Source organism: Nerophis ophidion, linkage group LG27 (assembly GCF_033978795.1).
Source record: "Nerophis ophidion isolate RoL-2023_Sa linkage group LG27, RoL_Noph_v1.0, whole genome shotgun sequence".
NCBI classification, from domain to species: domain Eukaryota; kingdom Metazoa; phylum Chordata; class Actinopteri; order Syngnathiformes; family Syngnathidae; genus Nerophis; species Nerophis ophidion.
The window spans coordinates 6153233-6171354 of NC_084637.1; the positions used below are offsets into that span (position 1 = coordinate 6153233).

At 42.2% G+C, this 18122-nt stretch overlaps 1 protein-coding gene across 7 annotated transcripts in view; it reads left to right on the forward strand.

Annotated features, from left to right (window-relative positions):
* The window catches only part of LOC133544269 (nck-associated protein 5-like), a 323916-nt gene that overhangs the window by 120550 nt on the left and 185244 nt on the right, over positions 1–18122 (forward strand). For 6 of the 7 annotated variants that reach the window (XM_061889431.1, XM_061889433.1, XM_061889432.1 and 3 more), the window contains one exon: positions 9225–9288. In XM_061889431.1, the coding sequence (XP_061745415.1) occupies positions 9225–9288 (64 nt within the window). Of the gene's footprint in view, positions 1–5091; positions 5404–9224; positions 9289–18122 lie in introns of those variants that run through there. The other variant, XM_061889436.1, reaches the window with a different exon arrangement.

The window sequence follows — 18122 nt, forward strand, 5'->3', positions numbered from 1 at the left end:
GTTGACTTTATAGTTGCAAATGCATCTGCAGGTTATCCATACATCTCTGTGCCATGTCTGCTTTAGCACCACCGGTAAATAGCATGTTAGCGTCGATTAGCGTAGCATGTTAGCATCGATTAGCTGGCAGTCAACATCAACAAAACTCACCATTGTGATTTTGTTGACTTTATCGTTGCAAATGCATCTGCCGGTTATCCAAAAATCTCTGTGCCATGTCTGCTTCAGCACCGCCGGTAAATAGCATGTTAGCGTCGATTAGCATAGCATGTTAGCATCGATTAGCTGGCAGTCAACATCAACAAAACTCACCTTTGTGATTTCGTTGACTTTATCGTTGCAAATGCATCTGCAGGTTATCCATACATCTCTGTGCCATGTCTGCTTTAGCACCGCCGGTAAATAGCATGTTAGCATCGATTAGCTGGCAGTCACGCCGCGACCAAATATGTCTGATTAGCACATAAGTCAACATCAACAAAACTCACCTTGGTGATTTTGTTGACTTTATCGTTGCAAATGCATCTGCAGGTTATCCATACATCTCTGTGCCATGTCTGCTTCAGCACCGCCGGTAAATAGCATGTTAGCATCGATTAGCATAGCATGTTAGCATCGATTAGCTGGCAGTCAACATCAACAAAACTCACCTTTGTGATTTCGTTGACTTTATCGTTGCAAATGCATCTGCAGGTTATCCATACATCTCTGTGCCATGTCTGCTTTAGCACCGCCGGTAAATAGCATGTTAGCATCGATTAGCTGGCAGTCACGCCGCGACCAAATATGTCTGATTAGCACATAAGTCAACATCAACAAAACTCACCTTTGTGATTTTGTTGACTTTATCGTTGCAAATGCATCTGCAGGTTATCCATACATCTCTGTGCCATGTCTGCTTCAGCACCGCCGGTAAATAGCATGTTAGCGTCGATTAGCGTAGCATGTTAGCATCGATTAGCTGGCAGTCAACATCAACAAAATTCACCTTTGTGATTTAGTTGACTTTATAGTTGCAAATGCATCTGCAGGTTATCCATACATCTCTGTGCCATGTCTGCTTTAGCACTGCCGGTAAATAGCATGTTAGCATCGATTAGCGTAGCATGTCAGCATCGATTAGCTGGCAGTCACGCCGCGACCAAATATGTCTGATTAGCACTTAAGTCAACATCAACAAAACTCACCTTTGTGATTTAGTTGACTTTATTGTTGCAAATCCATCTGTAGGTTATCCATACATCTCTGTGCCATGTCTGTCATCGCCAGTAAAATGTGGAGACACTCTGGTACATTCAATGGGGGTCTGGCGGGAGACACTTCCAATGGGGGTCTGGCGGAAGACACTTTCAATGGGGGTCTGGCGGAAGACACTTTCGCATCTTCGTGCCAGTGGTGCAACTTGAATCCCTCCCTGTTAGTGTTGTTACACCCTCCGACAACACACCGACGAGGCATGATGTCTCCAAGGTTCCAAAAAATTGTCGAAAAAGTTGTAAATAACAGAGCTGAGACCCGGTGTTTGTAATGTGTTGAAAATGAAAATGGCGGCTGTATTACCTCGGTGACGTCACGTTCTGACGTCATCGCCACATGAGCGATAAACAGAAAGGCGTTTAATTCGCCAAAATTCACCCATTTAGAGTTCGGAAATCGGTTTAAAAAAATGTATGGTCTTCTTTCTGCACCATCAAGGTATTTCGCACATCGCAATGTGCTAGTAAACCACCTATCCGCCAGGCAGTACCTTTTCTACAGTCAAAACGTCTTAAGGCTACCAAATGACTTACACCTCATTTTGGATGGTGCGGTACCTGAGGTAGTGGGCGGAGCTAGGCATGATTGACAGGGAATGTTCACTGCAAGGTGGCGAATGGAAGGGAACAGGAAGAACAGTTAAACAAAGTCAATTCCAGATAGCATTTAAATGTATTTGAATTTTTACATCTCTTTCCAAATGGAAACTAGCTCTGGTATTGTTTCAACACAAATTTAAAACATTTAGAAACGGGTAGAAAAGCAACAATAAATCAATTGGGAAAATGATTCAATTCATACTCTGTTGCTTAATTAATCGCTTTAATGAGTGTAACTAATAAACAAATCCGGAACGTGTGCAAGCAGTTTATTTCAACTATTTTCCCCAAAATACGCATTGAGGCTATAAAGTCTGTTTTAGCTGATGACTCGATTAGTCGGAAAATCTTTAAATGGATTACTTCCATCCATCCATTTTTCTACCGCTCATTCCCTTACAAAAATGATAACTAGCCGCAGCCACATAAACTGACTTTGAATGAATGAATGGTTTATTTTGAGCCATGCTAAAAAAACAAGAGAATGAAATAAAATACAAAAGAAATATATAGATACATTATTTTTACACCTACATTTAAAACATTACATGTGACTAATCTTTTGTAGATGTCAAGATTGGCTCAAAAGGGAGTCAATCAATCAATCAATGTTTATTTATATAGCCCCAAATCACAAATGTCTCAAAGGACTGCACAAACCATTACGACTACGACATCCTCGGAAGAACCCACAAAAGGGCAAGGAAAACTCACACCCAGTGGGCAGGGAGAATTCACATCCAGTGGGAGACGCCAGTGACAATGCTGACTATGAGAAACCTTGGAGAGGACCTCAGATGTGGGCAACCCCTCCCCCTCTAGGGGACCGAAAGCAATGGATGTCGAGCGGGTCTAACATGATACTGTGAAAGTTCAATCCATAGTGGCTCCAACACAGCCGCGAGAGTTCAGTTCAAAGCGGATCCAAGACAGCAGCGAGAGTCCCGTCCACAGGAGACCATCTCAAGCGGAGGCGGATCAGCAGCGTAGAGATGTCCCCAATCAATACAGGCGAGCGGTCCATCCTGGGTCTCGAGTCTGGACAGCCAGTACTTCATCCATGGTCATCGGACCGGACCCCCTCCACAAGGGAGGGGGGGACATAGGAGAAAGAAAAGAAGCGGCAGATCAACTGGTCTAAAAAGGAGGTATATTTAAAGGCTAGAGTATACAGATGAGTTTTAAGGTGAGACTTAAATGCTTCTACTGAGGTAGTGGGAAGAAGTAAACTTATTAGGTCCCACCCCTATACATATACAATATATATATAAATGATAAATGGGTTGTACTTGTATAGCGCTTTTCTACCTTCAAGGTACTCAAAGCGCTTTGACATTACTTCCACATTTACCCATTCACACACACATTCACACACTGATGGAGGGAGCTGCCATGCAAGGCGCCAACCAGCACCCATCAGGAGCAAGGGTGAAGTGTCTTGCTCAGGACACAACGGACGTGACGAGGTTGGTACTAGGTAGGATATACAATATATAATACAATAATATATATAATATAATTCAATTCAGTGGTTGCTGCTATATATTGTCTATATAAAATACATTTAAATTCACACACACTTACATATATACATATGTACACACACATATATATACACACACATATATATATATATACACACACACATATACAATTTATATACATATATATATATATATATACATATACACACACAATCACATACATACACACATGCATATATCCAAAATACACACATATCCATCACACACACACACACACACACACACACACATATCCATCACACACACACACACACACACACACACACACACACACACACACACACACACACACACACATATATATAAATACTATATATATAATAGTATATATAATATACAGAATTTCTAGGCGCAGTCAAGGCGTTGAGGGGTTCCGGTTTGGTGACCGCAGGATTAGGTCTCTGCTTTTTGCAGATGATGTGGTCCTGATGGCTTCATCTGACCGGGATCTTCAGCTCTCGCTGGATCGGTTCGCAGCCGAGTGTGAAGCGACCGGAATGAGAATCAGCACCTCCAAGTCAGTCCATGGTTCTCGCCCGGAAAAGGGTGGAGTGCCATCTCCAGGTTGGGGAGGAGACCCTGCCCCAAGTGGAGGAGTTCAAGTACCTAGGGGTCTTGTTCACGAGTGGGGGAAGAGTGGATCGTGAGATCGACAGGCGGATCGGTGCGGCGTCTTCAGTAATGCGGACGTTGTATCGATCCGTTGTGGTGAAGAAGGAGCTGAGCCGGAAGGCAAAGCTCTCAATTTACCGGTCGATCTACGTTCCCATCCTCACCTATGGTCATGAGCTTTGGGTCATGACCGAAAGGATAAGATCACGGGTACAAGCGGCCAAAATGAGTTTCCTCCGCCGTGTGGCGGGTCTCTCCCTTAGAGATAGGGTGAGAAGCTCTGCCATCCGGGAGGAACTCAAAGTAAAGCCCCTGCTGCTCCACATCGAGAGGAGCCAGATGAGGTGGTTCGGGCATCGGGTCAGGATGCCACCCGAACGCCTCCCTAGGGAGGTGTTTAGGGCACGTCCAACCGGTAGGAGGCCACGGGGAAGACCCAGGACACGTTGGGAAGACTATGTCTCCCGGCTGGCCTGGGAACGCCTCGGGATCCCCCGGGAGGAGCTGGACGAAGTGGCTGGGGAGAGGGAAGTGTGGGCTTCCCTGCTTAGGCTGCTGCCCCCGCGACCCGACCTCGGATAAGCGGAAGATGATGGATGGATGGATGGATGTATAATATACACTTTTGTCTAAACATTATTAACAGTTTATGGTGCCTATGGGAACAAGCTTTCATTTTGACTGTGATATTAGTGGTTAAAAGTGGATCTGTGGCTGTGGAGCTACTGCCCCTGATCAACAGGACCTGAGGACCACTCTTGCTATGTGTCCTATGCTGTGCATTAAAAGATTTAATATTTAACAAAGATTTCCACACAAACTTACTAGTGAGTTTTCCTTGCCCTTATGTGGGCCGACCGAGGATGTCGTAGTGGTTTGTGCAGCCCTTTGAGACACTAGTGATTTAGGGCTATATAAGTAAATATTGATTGACTGACGCTTACATAGGTCTGGTGATAATGTTCCCCTTTAAGCAAATTAATGCAATGAAATGTTAAACCCAAATGCCCGAGGGCGCGACAAACCAAAGGGCGGGTAGCCTGAAACCAAACCGTCACAACACAACAGAAGAACGACTGCTTTCGATGCTTCCAGAAACGCACAAAACACCCAACCTTACTCAAGGGAACAGTGTCATCGAAAGACTCGCATCCGGCTTTTTTGAACCACTGCCAACGCCACACCTTCGTGAATACTTGCACAAACCCAGACAGCCTTCCTTCCTGCACATTCACTCTTCTTGGGTTTGTCAGCACCTCGCCGCTTAATGCCAGCTTAAGTCTGGTCCCATTAGAGGGAACGCCGTTGTCTCAGTCCAGACGGCCCAGTCATCCATCAGCTGCAAGTACACCCAACTGGTTTTAAACCACAGGGTGTTTCTGCCCAAGCAGGTAAGCGGCTGGAAAACAATGATGTCACGGCAATCATCAGTCCGGAGTTATTCTGGGGGGAGGCGACTCAGGTGTCCGATGTGCATGTGTTGGCTTGGTTGTGTGTTAGTATTCACACTTGTGTACACCGAGGGCCCGATCTATTAGGGGTTTGCATCTATTAACCTTCGTCTTGTGTTAGGGTCGGCACCGACCCGTCTTAGTTTTTATCCATCCATCCATCCATTTTCTACCGCTTATTCCCTTTCGGGGTCGCGGGGGACGCTGGCGCCTATCTCAGCTACAATCGGGCGGAAGGCAGGGTACACCCTGGACAAGTCGCCACCTCCGTTTTAGTTTTTAAATGCATAAAAACACCACATACATTTATTTTTTTGCATCAAAGCTTTTTGACTTTTTGTCAGGAACCTCTTTGTCTCAAAGCTTTTTGACTTTGTCAGGAACCTCTTTGTCTCGGTCCTTGGCCCTGCACTCTTCAGCATCTACATGCTGCTGCTAGGTGACATCATACGCAAATACGGTATTAGCTTTCATTGTTATGCTGATGACACCCAACTCTACATGCCCCTAAAGCTGACCAACACGCCGGATTGTAGTCAGCTGGAGGCGTGTCTTAATGAAATTAAACAATGGATGTCCGCTAACTTTTTGCAACTCAACGCCAACAAAACGGAAATGCTGATTATCGGTCCTGCTAGACACCGAACTCTATTTAATAATACAACTCTAACATTTGACAACCAAATAATTAAACAAGGCGACACGGTAAAGAATCTGGGTGTTATCTTCTACCCAACTCTCTCCTTTGAGTCACACATTAAAAGCGTTACTAAAACAGCCTTCTTTCATCTCCGTAATATCGCTAAAATTCGCTCCATTCTGTCCACTAAAGACGCTGAGATCATTATCCATGCGTTTGTTACGTCTCGCCTCGACTACTGTAACGTATTATTTTCGGGTCTCCCCATGTCTAGCATTAAAAGATTACAGTTGGTACAAAATGCGGCTGCTAGACTTTTGACAAGAACAAGAAAGTTTGATCACATTACGCCTGTACTGGCTCACCTGCACTGGCTTCCTGTGCACTTAAGATGTGACTTTAAGGTTTTACTACTTACGTATAAAATACTACACGGTCTAGCTCCATCCTATCTTGCCGATTGTATTGTACCATATGTCCCGGCAAGAAATCTGCGTTCAAAGGACTCCGGCTTATTAGTGATTCCCAAAGCCCAAAAAAAGTCTGCGGGCTATAGAGCGTTTTCCGTTCGGGCTCCAGTACTCTGGAATGCAGTTCGAGATGCCACCTCAGTAGAAGCATTTAAGTCTCACCTTAAAACTCATTTGTATACTCTAGCCTTTAAATAGACTCCCTTTTTAGACCAGTTGATCTGCCGTTTCTTTTCTTTTTCTTCTATGTCCCACTCTCCCTTGTGGAGGGGGTCCGGTCCGATCCGGTGGCCATGTACTGCTTGCCTGTGTATCGGCTGGGGACATCTCTGCGCTGCTGATCCGCCTCCACTTGGGATGGTTTCCTGCTGGCTCCGCTGTGAACGGGACTCTCGCTGCTGTGTTGGATCCGCTTTGGACTGGACTCTCGCGACTGTGTTGGATCCATTATGGATTGAACTTTCACAGTATCATGTTAGACCCGCTCGACATCCATTGCTTTCCTCCTCTCTAAGGTTCTCATAGTCATCATTGTCACCGACGTCCCACTGGGTGTGAGTTTTCCTTGCCCTTATGTGGGCCTACCGAGGATGTCGTGGTGGTTTGTGCAGCCCTTTGAGACACTAGTGATTTAGGGCTATATAAGTAAACATTGATTGAATAAAACATTTTAATTTTTTTCACTAAATTATAAAATGCTCTGGTAGAAATTATGCCCTTGGTGTTGTTAGGGTCGGTTTCGACCCGGTTATAAAAATAAGATGATAAAGCAATGATAAGAGCCAAAACTGAACACACTGACAGCCAGCTCCTCTCCCAATCATGTGAGCTTTAGTGGATTCTCATTTTACCTTGTTATCCTGTACAAAAACAAACAAAAGACGGACACTAAAAGTGTCACTTTTTGCCACTCTGATTTTGTTTTTTTATTAGTTTTGGAACTAGTAATCTATTTCTCTTGGTTTCATTTGCTTGATTGGTTGTTTGTTTGTTTGATGTTGGATTTCTGTTGCTGAAAAAAATACTTTTTAGCCTTTTTCTTGAAGTAAATATATATGGGTCGAAATTGACCCGTAACACCATAGATGTGACTATAGTTAAAATTCTTAAAATGAAAAAATAAATAAAACACATTTATTTAAGAGATGTGTTCTAATACCCATTAGTAATAGTTAGGTAACACAACAACCTTTTTTTTATTTATATGATTCTCTTGAGGTTCGTTTTACCATTTTTAAAAATTGAAATCGAGGGGTATACTGACAAAAAAAAGGCCCAATGGCCCAAACCAAAAATATTAAAACCAATAATTTCAAGGATAAGGAAGCCTAACGAGGTAACCAAGAGATGAGAAACAAATTGGATGATAGATAATTGTTTTTAGTGTATTTTACAGCTGATTTAAGACATGGGTCAAAACCGACCCGTTAACATAAGAGATGGTAACAGAAAGCTAACACAAGAGGAAGGTTAAACTGTACAGGTGATCTACTAAAGGCCTACTGAAATGAGATTTTCTTATTTAAACGGGGATAGCAGGTCCATTCTATGTGTCATACTTGATCATTTCGCCATATTGCCATATTTTTGCTGAAAGGATTTAGTAGAGAACTTTTGGTCGCTAATAAAAAAGCCTTGCCTGTACCGGAAGTAGCAGACGATGTGCGCGTGATGTCACCGGTTGTGGAGCTCCTCACATCTGAACATTGTTTACAATCATGGCAACCAGCAGCGAGAGCGATTCGGACCGAGAAAGCGACAATTTTTCCATTAATTTGAGTGAAGATGAACGATTCGTGGATGAGGAAAGTGAGAGTGAAGGACTAGAAAAAAAAAAAGACTATACAATGGGAGCAATTCAGATGTTATTACACAAATTTACTAGGATAATTCTGGAAAATCCCTTATCTGCTTATTGTGTTACGTGTACAACCTGAAGGTCGGCCCCGCATCTTTCTTCAGCCCCAGTCAACGGGTGGTGGCGATGCCCATCTCTGCCCTTCTCAAGGGACCCTCTTTAAAACACGATCTTTCCAAATGATCGCTGCATAATACACTATACTTTGTGTGTGTGGTCCAACCCAACCGTGTTCGCTTGACCGCTCCGTTCCATAGTAAAGCTTCACCGTCATCTTTCGGGAATGTAAACATTGAAACACGGTCTGTGTTTGCGTTGCTAAAGGCGGCCGCAATACACCGCTTCCCACCTACAGCTTTCTTCTTTGACGTCTCCATTATTCATTGAACAAATTGCAAAAGATTCAGCAACACAGATGTCCGGATTACTGTGGAATTATGCGATGAAAACAACTTATAGATGGGAAATGGATACATGGACGAAATACTTTTTTGCCCCATTGTATGTCCCTCCTGAGTATAAGTCGCACCCCCGGCCAAACTATGAAAAAAATGCGATTTATAGTCAGAAAAATATGGGATATCGAATATAGAGTTTAAGTAAAAATATATGGAAATATACTTTTTCGTTCATATCCCCCAGCCCTACTTTGAACCCATACAGCAAAACTTGTTTGGTATGTGTGTCAACTGCCACCACATTTAGTAGCTGCTGTTTCTAATCATCAATGTGTTTTTGGGGGGGATTAGCACCTTTAACACACTGCTTATTTTCTCCATTCTGCTGTCTGCAGGGAAAAGCTGGCCTTGGCTCGACTGCAGAAGGAAGTTGTGCGGAGCAAGAGCGAGGGAACAATGGTAAATCCTCTGCTTGATTTTGTGCATGTACCCGTGCGTTTCCCACCTAGGCCTTCAGTGAAGTCCGACTTCAATGATTACCTCTCAAAGTATCATCATTTATGTCACCACATGACCATTGCTGGAGAAATACTATGCAGAAAGACATTTACTGGGCATTGAAAACGTCAACGGTGTACAAAACGGGTTATTTTCTGGTGCATTTAAAAATCAGTAAACCCGAATCAGCAATTAAAACATACTTATGTGGTAGTATCAAAATCAAAATAGCAAAAAAAAACATATTAAATGTGAACTCGCATTTCATCGCTGCTTGTTCACATTTTTTCACAAGAAGTAGTTTCTCTTTAAATATCCTTCTTTAAATATCCTTCTTGAAAATGGCTAGTTTTGTCTAATAATAAAAGATGCAGTGTTGGCTGAGTTTTTAAAGTTTACTCCACAACGTGCACGTCGATAACATCCAGTTGACGGCATGGCTACATTCAAACAACCTTGCTCTTTGCTGCTGTGGCATGCTGGGTAATGGAGTCTGGTCAAAAGTTTACATACAGTTTGTCAGAGTTTGTTGTTGACGAACCCCAAGATGCAGAGAAGGAGGCAGGCATGGAGTGAGAAAACATGATTTAATTAAAATAATAGAATAAGAACAAACAAAAAGGGTACTAACAAAAAGCGCGCACGAGGCGGATAACAAACTGGGGAAGCAGGGAACAAAAGACAGTAAGCTACAAACCGCTACCAAATATAGCTTACCGCAATGCTGCATTGGCACGACATAACATGACACGACAGGTAGCAACGACAATACAGAAGTGACAATAATCCAGCACTGACAGGTCTAAAATAGGGCTGATTGACACCAGGTGTGGTCAGGTGCCAATCAGCCACAGCTGAGGGGACACAGCACTCAGGGAGAAAGACAGGAAACAGACAAAATAAGAACCCTGACAGGAACTATTACACACGCAGAGGAAAAAAATAGAACATTTATGTTTCCAATGATTTCTACAATTGTTATTTTTTTTGTGATAGCGTTCATTTAGTTTAGTTCTTTTATGAATTTATTATGTGTTGACTGAAATTGTGAGCAAACTTGGTGGGTCAAAAGTATACATACATCAATGTTAATATTTGCAAGTTTCACTGCAATAAGGCGCTTTTGCTAGCCATCCACAAGCTTCTGGTTGAATTTTTGACCAATACTCTTGACAAAATTGGTGCAGTTCAGCTAAATTTTTTGGTAAACCGACATGGACTTGTTTCTTCAGCGTTGTCCACGCGTTTAAGTCAGGACTTTGGGTAGGCCATTTTAAAACCTTCATTCCTTGACCACTTTTGACGTGTGTTTGGGGTCATTGTCCTGTTGGAAGACCCAACCTCCGGGCTGATGATTTTAGCTTGTCCTGAAGAATTTGGAGGTAATCCTCCTTTTTCATTGTCCCATTTACTCTTTGTAAAGCACCAGTTCCAAAATTATTTTTTGTTCCATCTGACCACAAACCTTACCTCCAGAAGGTCTTATCTTTGTCCATGTGATGTCAGATGAAACAGATATTTACCTTTTTGGCCACAATACCCAGTAATTTGTTTGGAGGAGAAAAGGTGAGGCCTTTAATCCCCAAAACACCATACCTACTGTCAAGCATGGTGGTGGTAGTATTATGCTCTGGGCCTGTTTTGCTGCCAATGGAACTGGTGCTTTACAGAGAGTAAATGGGACAATGAAAAAGGAGGATTACCTCCAAAATATTTACCACAACCTAAAATCACCACCGCAGGTTGGGTCTTGGGCGCAGTTGGGAGTTCCAACAGGACAATAATGAATGGGTTGTACTTATATAGCGCTTTTCTACCTTCAAGGTACTCAAAGCGCTTTGACACTACTTCCACATTCACCCATTCACACACTGATGGAGGGAGCTGCCATGCAAGGCGCCAACCAGCACCCATCAGGAGCAAGGGTGAAGTGTCTTGCTCAGGACACAACGGACGTGACGAGGTTGGTACTAGGTGGGATTTGAACCAGGGACCCTCGGGTTGCGCACAGCCACTCTCCCACTGCGCCACGCCTATAATACATTCGTAAAAGAACCAACAGGACAATGACTCCAAACACACGTCAAAAGTGGTAAAGGAGTGGCTAAATCAGGCTGGAATTCAGGTCGTCCTGAAGAATTTGGAGGTCGTCTGTCAAGGTTAGTTTGTGACGAACCCCAAGATGCAGATATAGAGGCAGGCATGGAGTGAGAAAACATGATTTAATTTAAAACAATGGGAGGAAAACCAACCAAGGGTACAAACAAAAAACGCGCATGTGGGCGGATAACAATGACCCAAAACACATGTCAAAAGTGGTAAAGAAATGGCTAAATCATCCTAGAATGATGGTTTTATAATGGCCTACCCAAAACCCTGACTTAAACGTGTGGACAATGCTGAAGAAACAAGTCCATGTCGGAAAACCAACACATTTTGCCGAACTGCACCAATTTTGTCAAGAGGAGTGGTCAAAAATTCAAGCAGAAGCTTGTGGATGGCTACAAAAAGCGCCTTATTGCAGTGAAACTTGCCAAGGGACATGTAAGCAAATATTAACATTGCTGTAGGTATACTTTTGACACAGCAGTTTTGCTAACATTTTCAGTAGACCTATAATAAATTCGTAACAGAACCAACAGGACAATGACTCCAAACACACGCCAAAAGTGGTAAAGGAGTGGCTAAATCAGGCTAGAATTTGGAGGTAATCTGTCAAGGTTAGTTTGTGACGAACCCCAAGATGCAGAGATAGAGGCAGGCATGGAGTGAGAAAACATGATTTAATTTAAAACACTGAGACAAAAACCAACAAAGGGTACAAACAAAAAGCGCGCACATGGGCGGATAACAATGACCCAAAACACATGTAAAAAGTGGTAAAGAAATGGCTAAATCATCTTAGAATGAAGGTTTTATAATGGCCTACCCAAAACCCTGACTTAAACGTGTGGACAATGCTGAAGAAACAAGTCCATGTCGGAAAACCAACACATTTTGCCGAACTGCACCAAATTTGTCAAGAGGAGTGGTCAAAAAAGCTTGTGGATGGCTACCAAAATCGCCTTATTGCAGTGAAACTTGCCAAGGGACATGTAAGCAAATATTAACATTGCTGTATGTATACTTTTGACCCAGCAGTTTTGCTAACATTTTCAGTAGACCTATAATAAATTCGTAAAAGAACCAACAGGACAATGACTCCAAACACACGTCAAAAGTGGTAAAGGAGTGGCTGAATCAGGCTAGAATTTGGAGGTAATCTGTCAAGGTTAGTTTGTGACGAACCCCAAGATGCAGAGATAGAGGCAGGCATGGAGTGAGAAAACATGATTTAATTTAAAACACTGAGACAAAAACCAACAAAGGGTACAAACAAAAAGTGCGCACGTGGGCGGATAACAAACAAAAAGGCCTGGCGTGGAAGCTAACAGGTATCTAGCAGGAAAACAGAAGTCGTACTTGTAATAAGAAAACAAACTTTGAAGCAGGGAACAAAAGACAATAAGGTACAAACCACTATCGAATATAGCTTACCGCAACGCTGCATGGACACGATATGATACCACACCACGCGACAGGTAGCAACGACAAGAGCGACATGCAATACCATAATCCAGCACTGACTGGAGGAACAAAGCAGGTAACTTAGGATCTGGCTGATTGACACCAGGTGTGGCCAGGTGCCAAAACAGCACACATGGAGACAAACAGGAAGCTGACAGGAACTAAAGACAGGAAATACTAAACACACACAGAGGAAAAACTAAAACACAAACAAACTGTCCGTGGCAAGCCTGACATCAATCAATCAATCAATCAATGTTCATTTATATAGCCCTAAATCACTAGTGTCTCAAAGGGCTGCACAAACACAAGGGCGGTTTAGCTCGGTTGGTAGAGTGGCCGTGCCAGCAACTTGAGGGTTGCAGGTTCGATTCCCGCTTCCACCATCCTAGTCACTGCCGTTGTGTCCTTGGGCAAGACACTTTACCCACCTGCTCCCAGTGCCACCCACACTGGTTTGAATGTAACTTTGATATTGGGTTTCACTATGTAAAGTGCTTTGAGTCACTAGAGAAAAAACGCTATATAAATATAATTATATAATATATATATAATATATAATATAATATAATTAGACAAAAGTGTATATTATATATACTATTATATATATAGTATTTATATAGGTGTGTGTGTGTGTGTGTGTGTGTGTGTGTGTGTGTGATGGATATGTGTGTATTTTGGGTATATGCATGTGTGTATGTATGTGATTGTGTGTATATATGTATATATATATATAAATTGTATATGTGTGTGTGTATATGTGTGTACATATGTATATATGTAAGTGTGTGTGAATTTAAATGTATTTTATATAGACAATATATAGCAGCAACCACTGAATTGAATTATATTATAGATATTATTGTATTATATATTGTATATATATATATATATATTGTTTATGTATGGGGGACGGACCTAATAAGTTGACTTCTTCCCACCCCCTTTTGAGCCAATCTTGACATCTACAAAAGATTAGTCACATGTTATGTTTTCAATGTAGCTGTAAAAATAATGTATCTATATATTTCTTTTGTATTTTATTTCATTCTCTTGTTTTGTTTGCATGGCTCAAAATAAACCATTCATTCATTCAATTCACTTCACTTCACAAACCACAACCCAAACCACTACGACATCCTCGGTAGGCCCATATAAGGGCAAGGAAAACTCACACCCAGTGGGACATACTCATCCTCTTTCATTGTCATATTTACTTTCTGTAAAGCACCAGTATCATTGTCAGCAAAACAGGCCCAGTGTATAATACTACCACCACCATGCTTGACGGTAGGCATGATGTTCCTGGGATTAAAAACCTAATCTTTTCTCCTCCAAACACATTGCTGGGTGTTGTGGCCAAACAGCTACATTTTTTGTTCCATCTGACCACAGAAGTTTCCTCCAGAAAGTCAATCAATCAATCAATCAATGTTTACTTATATAGCCCTAAATCACTAGTGTCTCAAAGGGCTGCACAAACCACCACGACATCCTCGGTAGGCCCACATAAGGGCAAGGAAAACTCACACCCAGTGGGACGTCAGTGACAATAATGACTATGAGAACCTTGGAGAGGAGGAAAGCAATGGATGTCGAGTGGGTCTAACATGATACTGTGAAAGTTCAATCCACAATGGATCCAACACAGTCGCGAGAGTCCAGTCCAAAGCGGATCCAACACAGCAGCGAGAGTCCCGTTCACAGCGGAGCCAGCAGGAAACCATCCCAGGCGCAGGCGGATCAGCAGCGCAGAGATGTCCCCAGCCGATACACAGGCAAGCAGTACATGGCCACCGGATCGGACCGGACCCCTTCCACAGGGGAGAGTGGGACATAGAAGAAAAAGAAAAGAAACAGCAGATCAACTGGTCTAAAAAGGGAGTCTATTTAAAGGCTAGAGTATACAAATGAGTTTTAAGGTGAGACTTAAATGCTTCTACTGAGGTGGCATCTCGAACTGTTACCGGGAGGGCATTCCAGAGTACTGGAGCCCGAACGGAAAACGCTCTATAGCCCGCAGACTTTTTTTGGGCTTTGGGAATCACACATCACATGGACAAAGAGAAGACTTACCTTAAAAAGGTAACATGTGGAGTTCCCCAGGGTTCGGTCCTTGGCCCTGCACTCTTCAGCATCTACATGCTGCCGCTAGGTGACATTATACGCAAATACGGTGTTAGCTTTCACTGTTATGCTGATGACACCCAACTCTACATGCCACTAAAGCTGACCAACACGCCGGATTGTAGTCAGCTGGAGGCGTGTCTTAATGAAATTAAACAATGGATGTCCGCTAACTTTTTGCAACTTAATGCCAAAAAAACGGAAATGCTGATTATCGGTCCTGCTAGACACCGAACTCTATTTAATAATACAACTCTAACATTTGACATCCAAACAATAAAACAAGGCGACACGGTAAAGAATCTGGGTATTATCTTCGACCCAACTCTCTCCTTTGAGGCACACATTAAAAGCGTTACTAAAACGGCCTTCTTTCATCTCCGTAATATCGCTAAAATTCGCTCCATTCTGTCCACTAAAGACGCTGAGATCATTATCCATGCGTTTGTTACGTCTCGTTTCGATTACTGTAACGTATTATTTTCGGGTCTTCCCATGTCTAGCATTAAAAGATTACAGTTGGTACAAAATGCGGCTGCTAGACTTTTGACAAGAACAAGAATGTTTGATCATATTACGCCTGTACTGGCTCACCTGCACTGGCTTCCTGTGCACTTAAGATGTGACTTTAAGGTTTTACTACTTACGTATAAAATACTACACGGTCTAGCTCCATCCTATCTTGCCGATTGTATTGTACCATATGTCCCGGCAAGAAATCTGCGTTCAAAGGACTCCGGCTTGTTAGTGATTCCCAAAGCCCAAAAAAAGTCTGCGGGCTATAGAGCGTTTTCCGTTCGGGCTCTGTTTATGACTTTTATCTTGAATTATGATCATGATTTCTGGTTGTTAGGCCAGCAAAGAAGGCCTGGCTGGCCCTGACGGAGCACCATTGCGTACACGCCCACAAGTCCTTCACATGATTTAACCTCATCTTGTAGAAGACTATTATGGAAATTAAACGGCCTACAAAAAGGTAACAGACAGACGTCCTAATGTTCAGCGAGGCGTCCCCGTGCATATGGGGGGAGGTCACGAGGTGAAAGCCCTGACCCATGTGATGCTGCGGAGCCCAGCTGATCGCTCTGACAGCCGCCTGCCTGCCATTCGCCGCCAAGCGGAATTCCAAGACCGTTGCGCCGATGCTGTGTGTGGTTCTCTCCCTCAGGGAGAAACCTTTTTTTTCTTTTTCTTTTTCTATTTCTTGCCTCGCTTCTCGGTCACGGAGGTCAGCGCTCAGGCTTCACAAAACCCAAGTATTACTGAAATGCACTTCAGCAGGGGTGTCCAAAGTGCAGCCCGCGGGCCATTTTTTTAACGGCCACACAGCACGTTTTAATAATACGATTGAAAATGTTTTAAAAACAGGGGAGTCCAACTCAAATACAGACGACGCTGCGGGCCGAGGTTGAACAAATGAACATTTTAATAGGGACCCAAACAAGTTTTGCATTAAATATTGAACAAGCAGCACTTACCAGTGAGCTGCCTCTATTTTTTAAATTGTATTTATTTACTAGCAAGCTGGTCTCGCTTTGCTCGACAATTTTAATTCTAAGGGAGACAAAACTCAAATAGAATTTGAAAATCCAAGATAATATTTTAAAGACTTGGTCTTCACTTGTTTAAATAAATTTTACGATTTTTTTTTACTTTGCTTCTTATAACTTTCAGAAAGACAGTTTTAGAGAAAAAATACAACCTTAAAAATTATTTTAGGATTTTTAAACACATATACCTTTTTACCTTTTGAATTCCTTTCTCTTCTTTCCTGACAATTTAAATCAATGTTAAATCATTCTCTTTTTTATTGTAAAGAATAATAAATACATTTTAATTAAATTCTTCATTTTAGCTTCTGTTTTTTCGACGAAGAATATTTGTCAAATATTTCTTCTAACTTATTATGATTATAATTCCCAAAAAATATTCTGGTAAATCTAGAAAATCTGTAGAATCAAATTCAAATCTTATTCCAAAGCGTATTTTAACATATTTTAAAATTAATCTTAATCAGGAAAAATTACTAATTATGTTCCATAAATTATTTTTTTATTTAGCTAGTTTTTCTCTTCATTTTTTCCGGTTGAATTTTGAATATTAAAGAGTCGAAAATGAAGATAAACTATGTTTCAAAATTTTATTTTCATTTTTTTCATGTTTTCTCCTCTTTTAAACCGTTTAATTAAGTGTTTTTTCATCATTTATTCCCAACAAAAAACCTTCTGTAAAAGGAAAAAAAATGTACGACGGAATGGCAGACAGAAATACCCTTTTTTTTATATATATATATATATATATATATATATATATATATATATAGATTTATTTATTAAAGGTAAATTGAGCAAATTGGCTTTTTCTGGCAATTTATTTAAGTGTGTATCAAACTGGTAGCCCTTCGCATTAATCAGTACCCAAGAAGTAGCTCTTGGTTTCAAAAAGGTTGGTGACCCCTGATCTAGAGATTTAAAACCTGAATAATAATGAAAATAATGATACTGAATAATGACACATTTTTAATATTTTTTTTGACAAAAACCCTTTGGGGTCCCTGGGTTCAAGCCTGAGTGGAGGCCGAAATGTAATATTTTTTATACATATAGCGACTTGTCCAGGGTGTACCCCGCCTTCCGCCCGATTGTAGCTGAGATAGGCGCCAGTGCCCCCTGCGACCCCAAAAGGGAATAAGCGGTAGAAAATGGATGGATGGATGGATGTATTGTTTTTAAAATAAAAAATATCAAAATGGCCCCCACTTGCTTTGATTTTTCAGTGTGCGGCCCTCAGTGGAAAAAGTTTGGACACCCCCGCACTTCAGCATGTTGCTGCTGCCACGGCGGGTCGGCTCCACATGAGAATCGGTGAACGTGCACCCAAGCGAAACTGAGTCACATTAGCTCATCTTTCCACAATCCCTCCGTCTCAGCCTTCAATGCCGCCGCGCCCAAGCGTACGCGGGGGCCATTAGAGTCACATGGAGCGTTCACACCGGCTCTTTTACCTCGGCCCGGAGTCAGACGGCGACACGGTTACTTGTCCTCCTTAATTTGTTGCCCTCGTCACGGCCGCCGCTTGCTCGCTGCGTACGTGCACACACT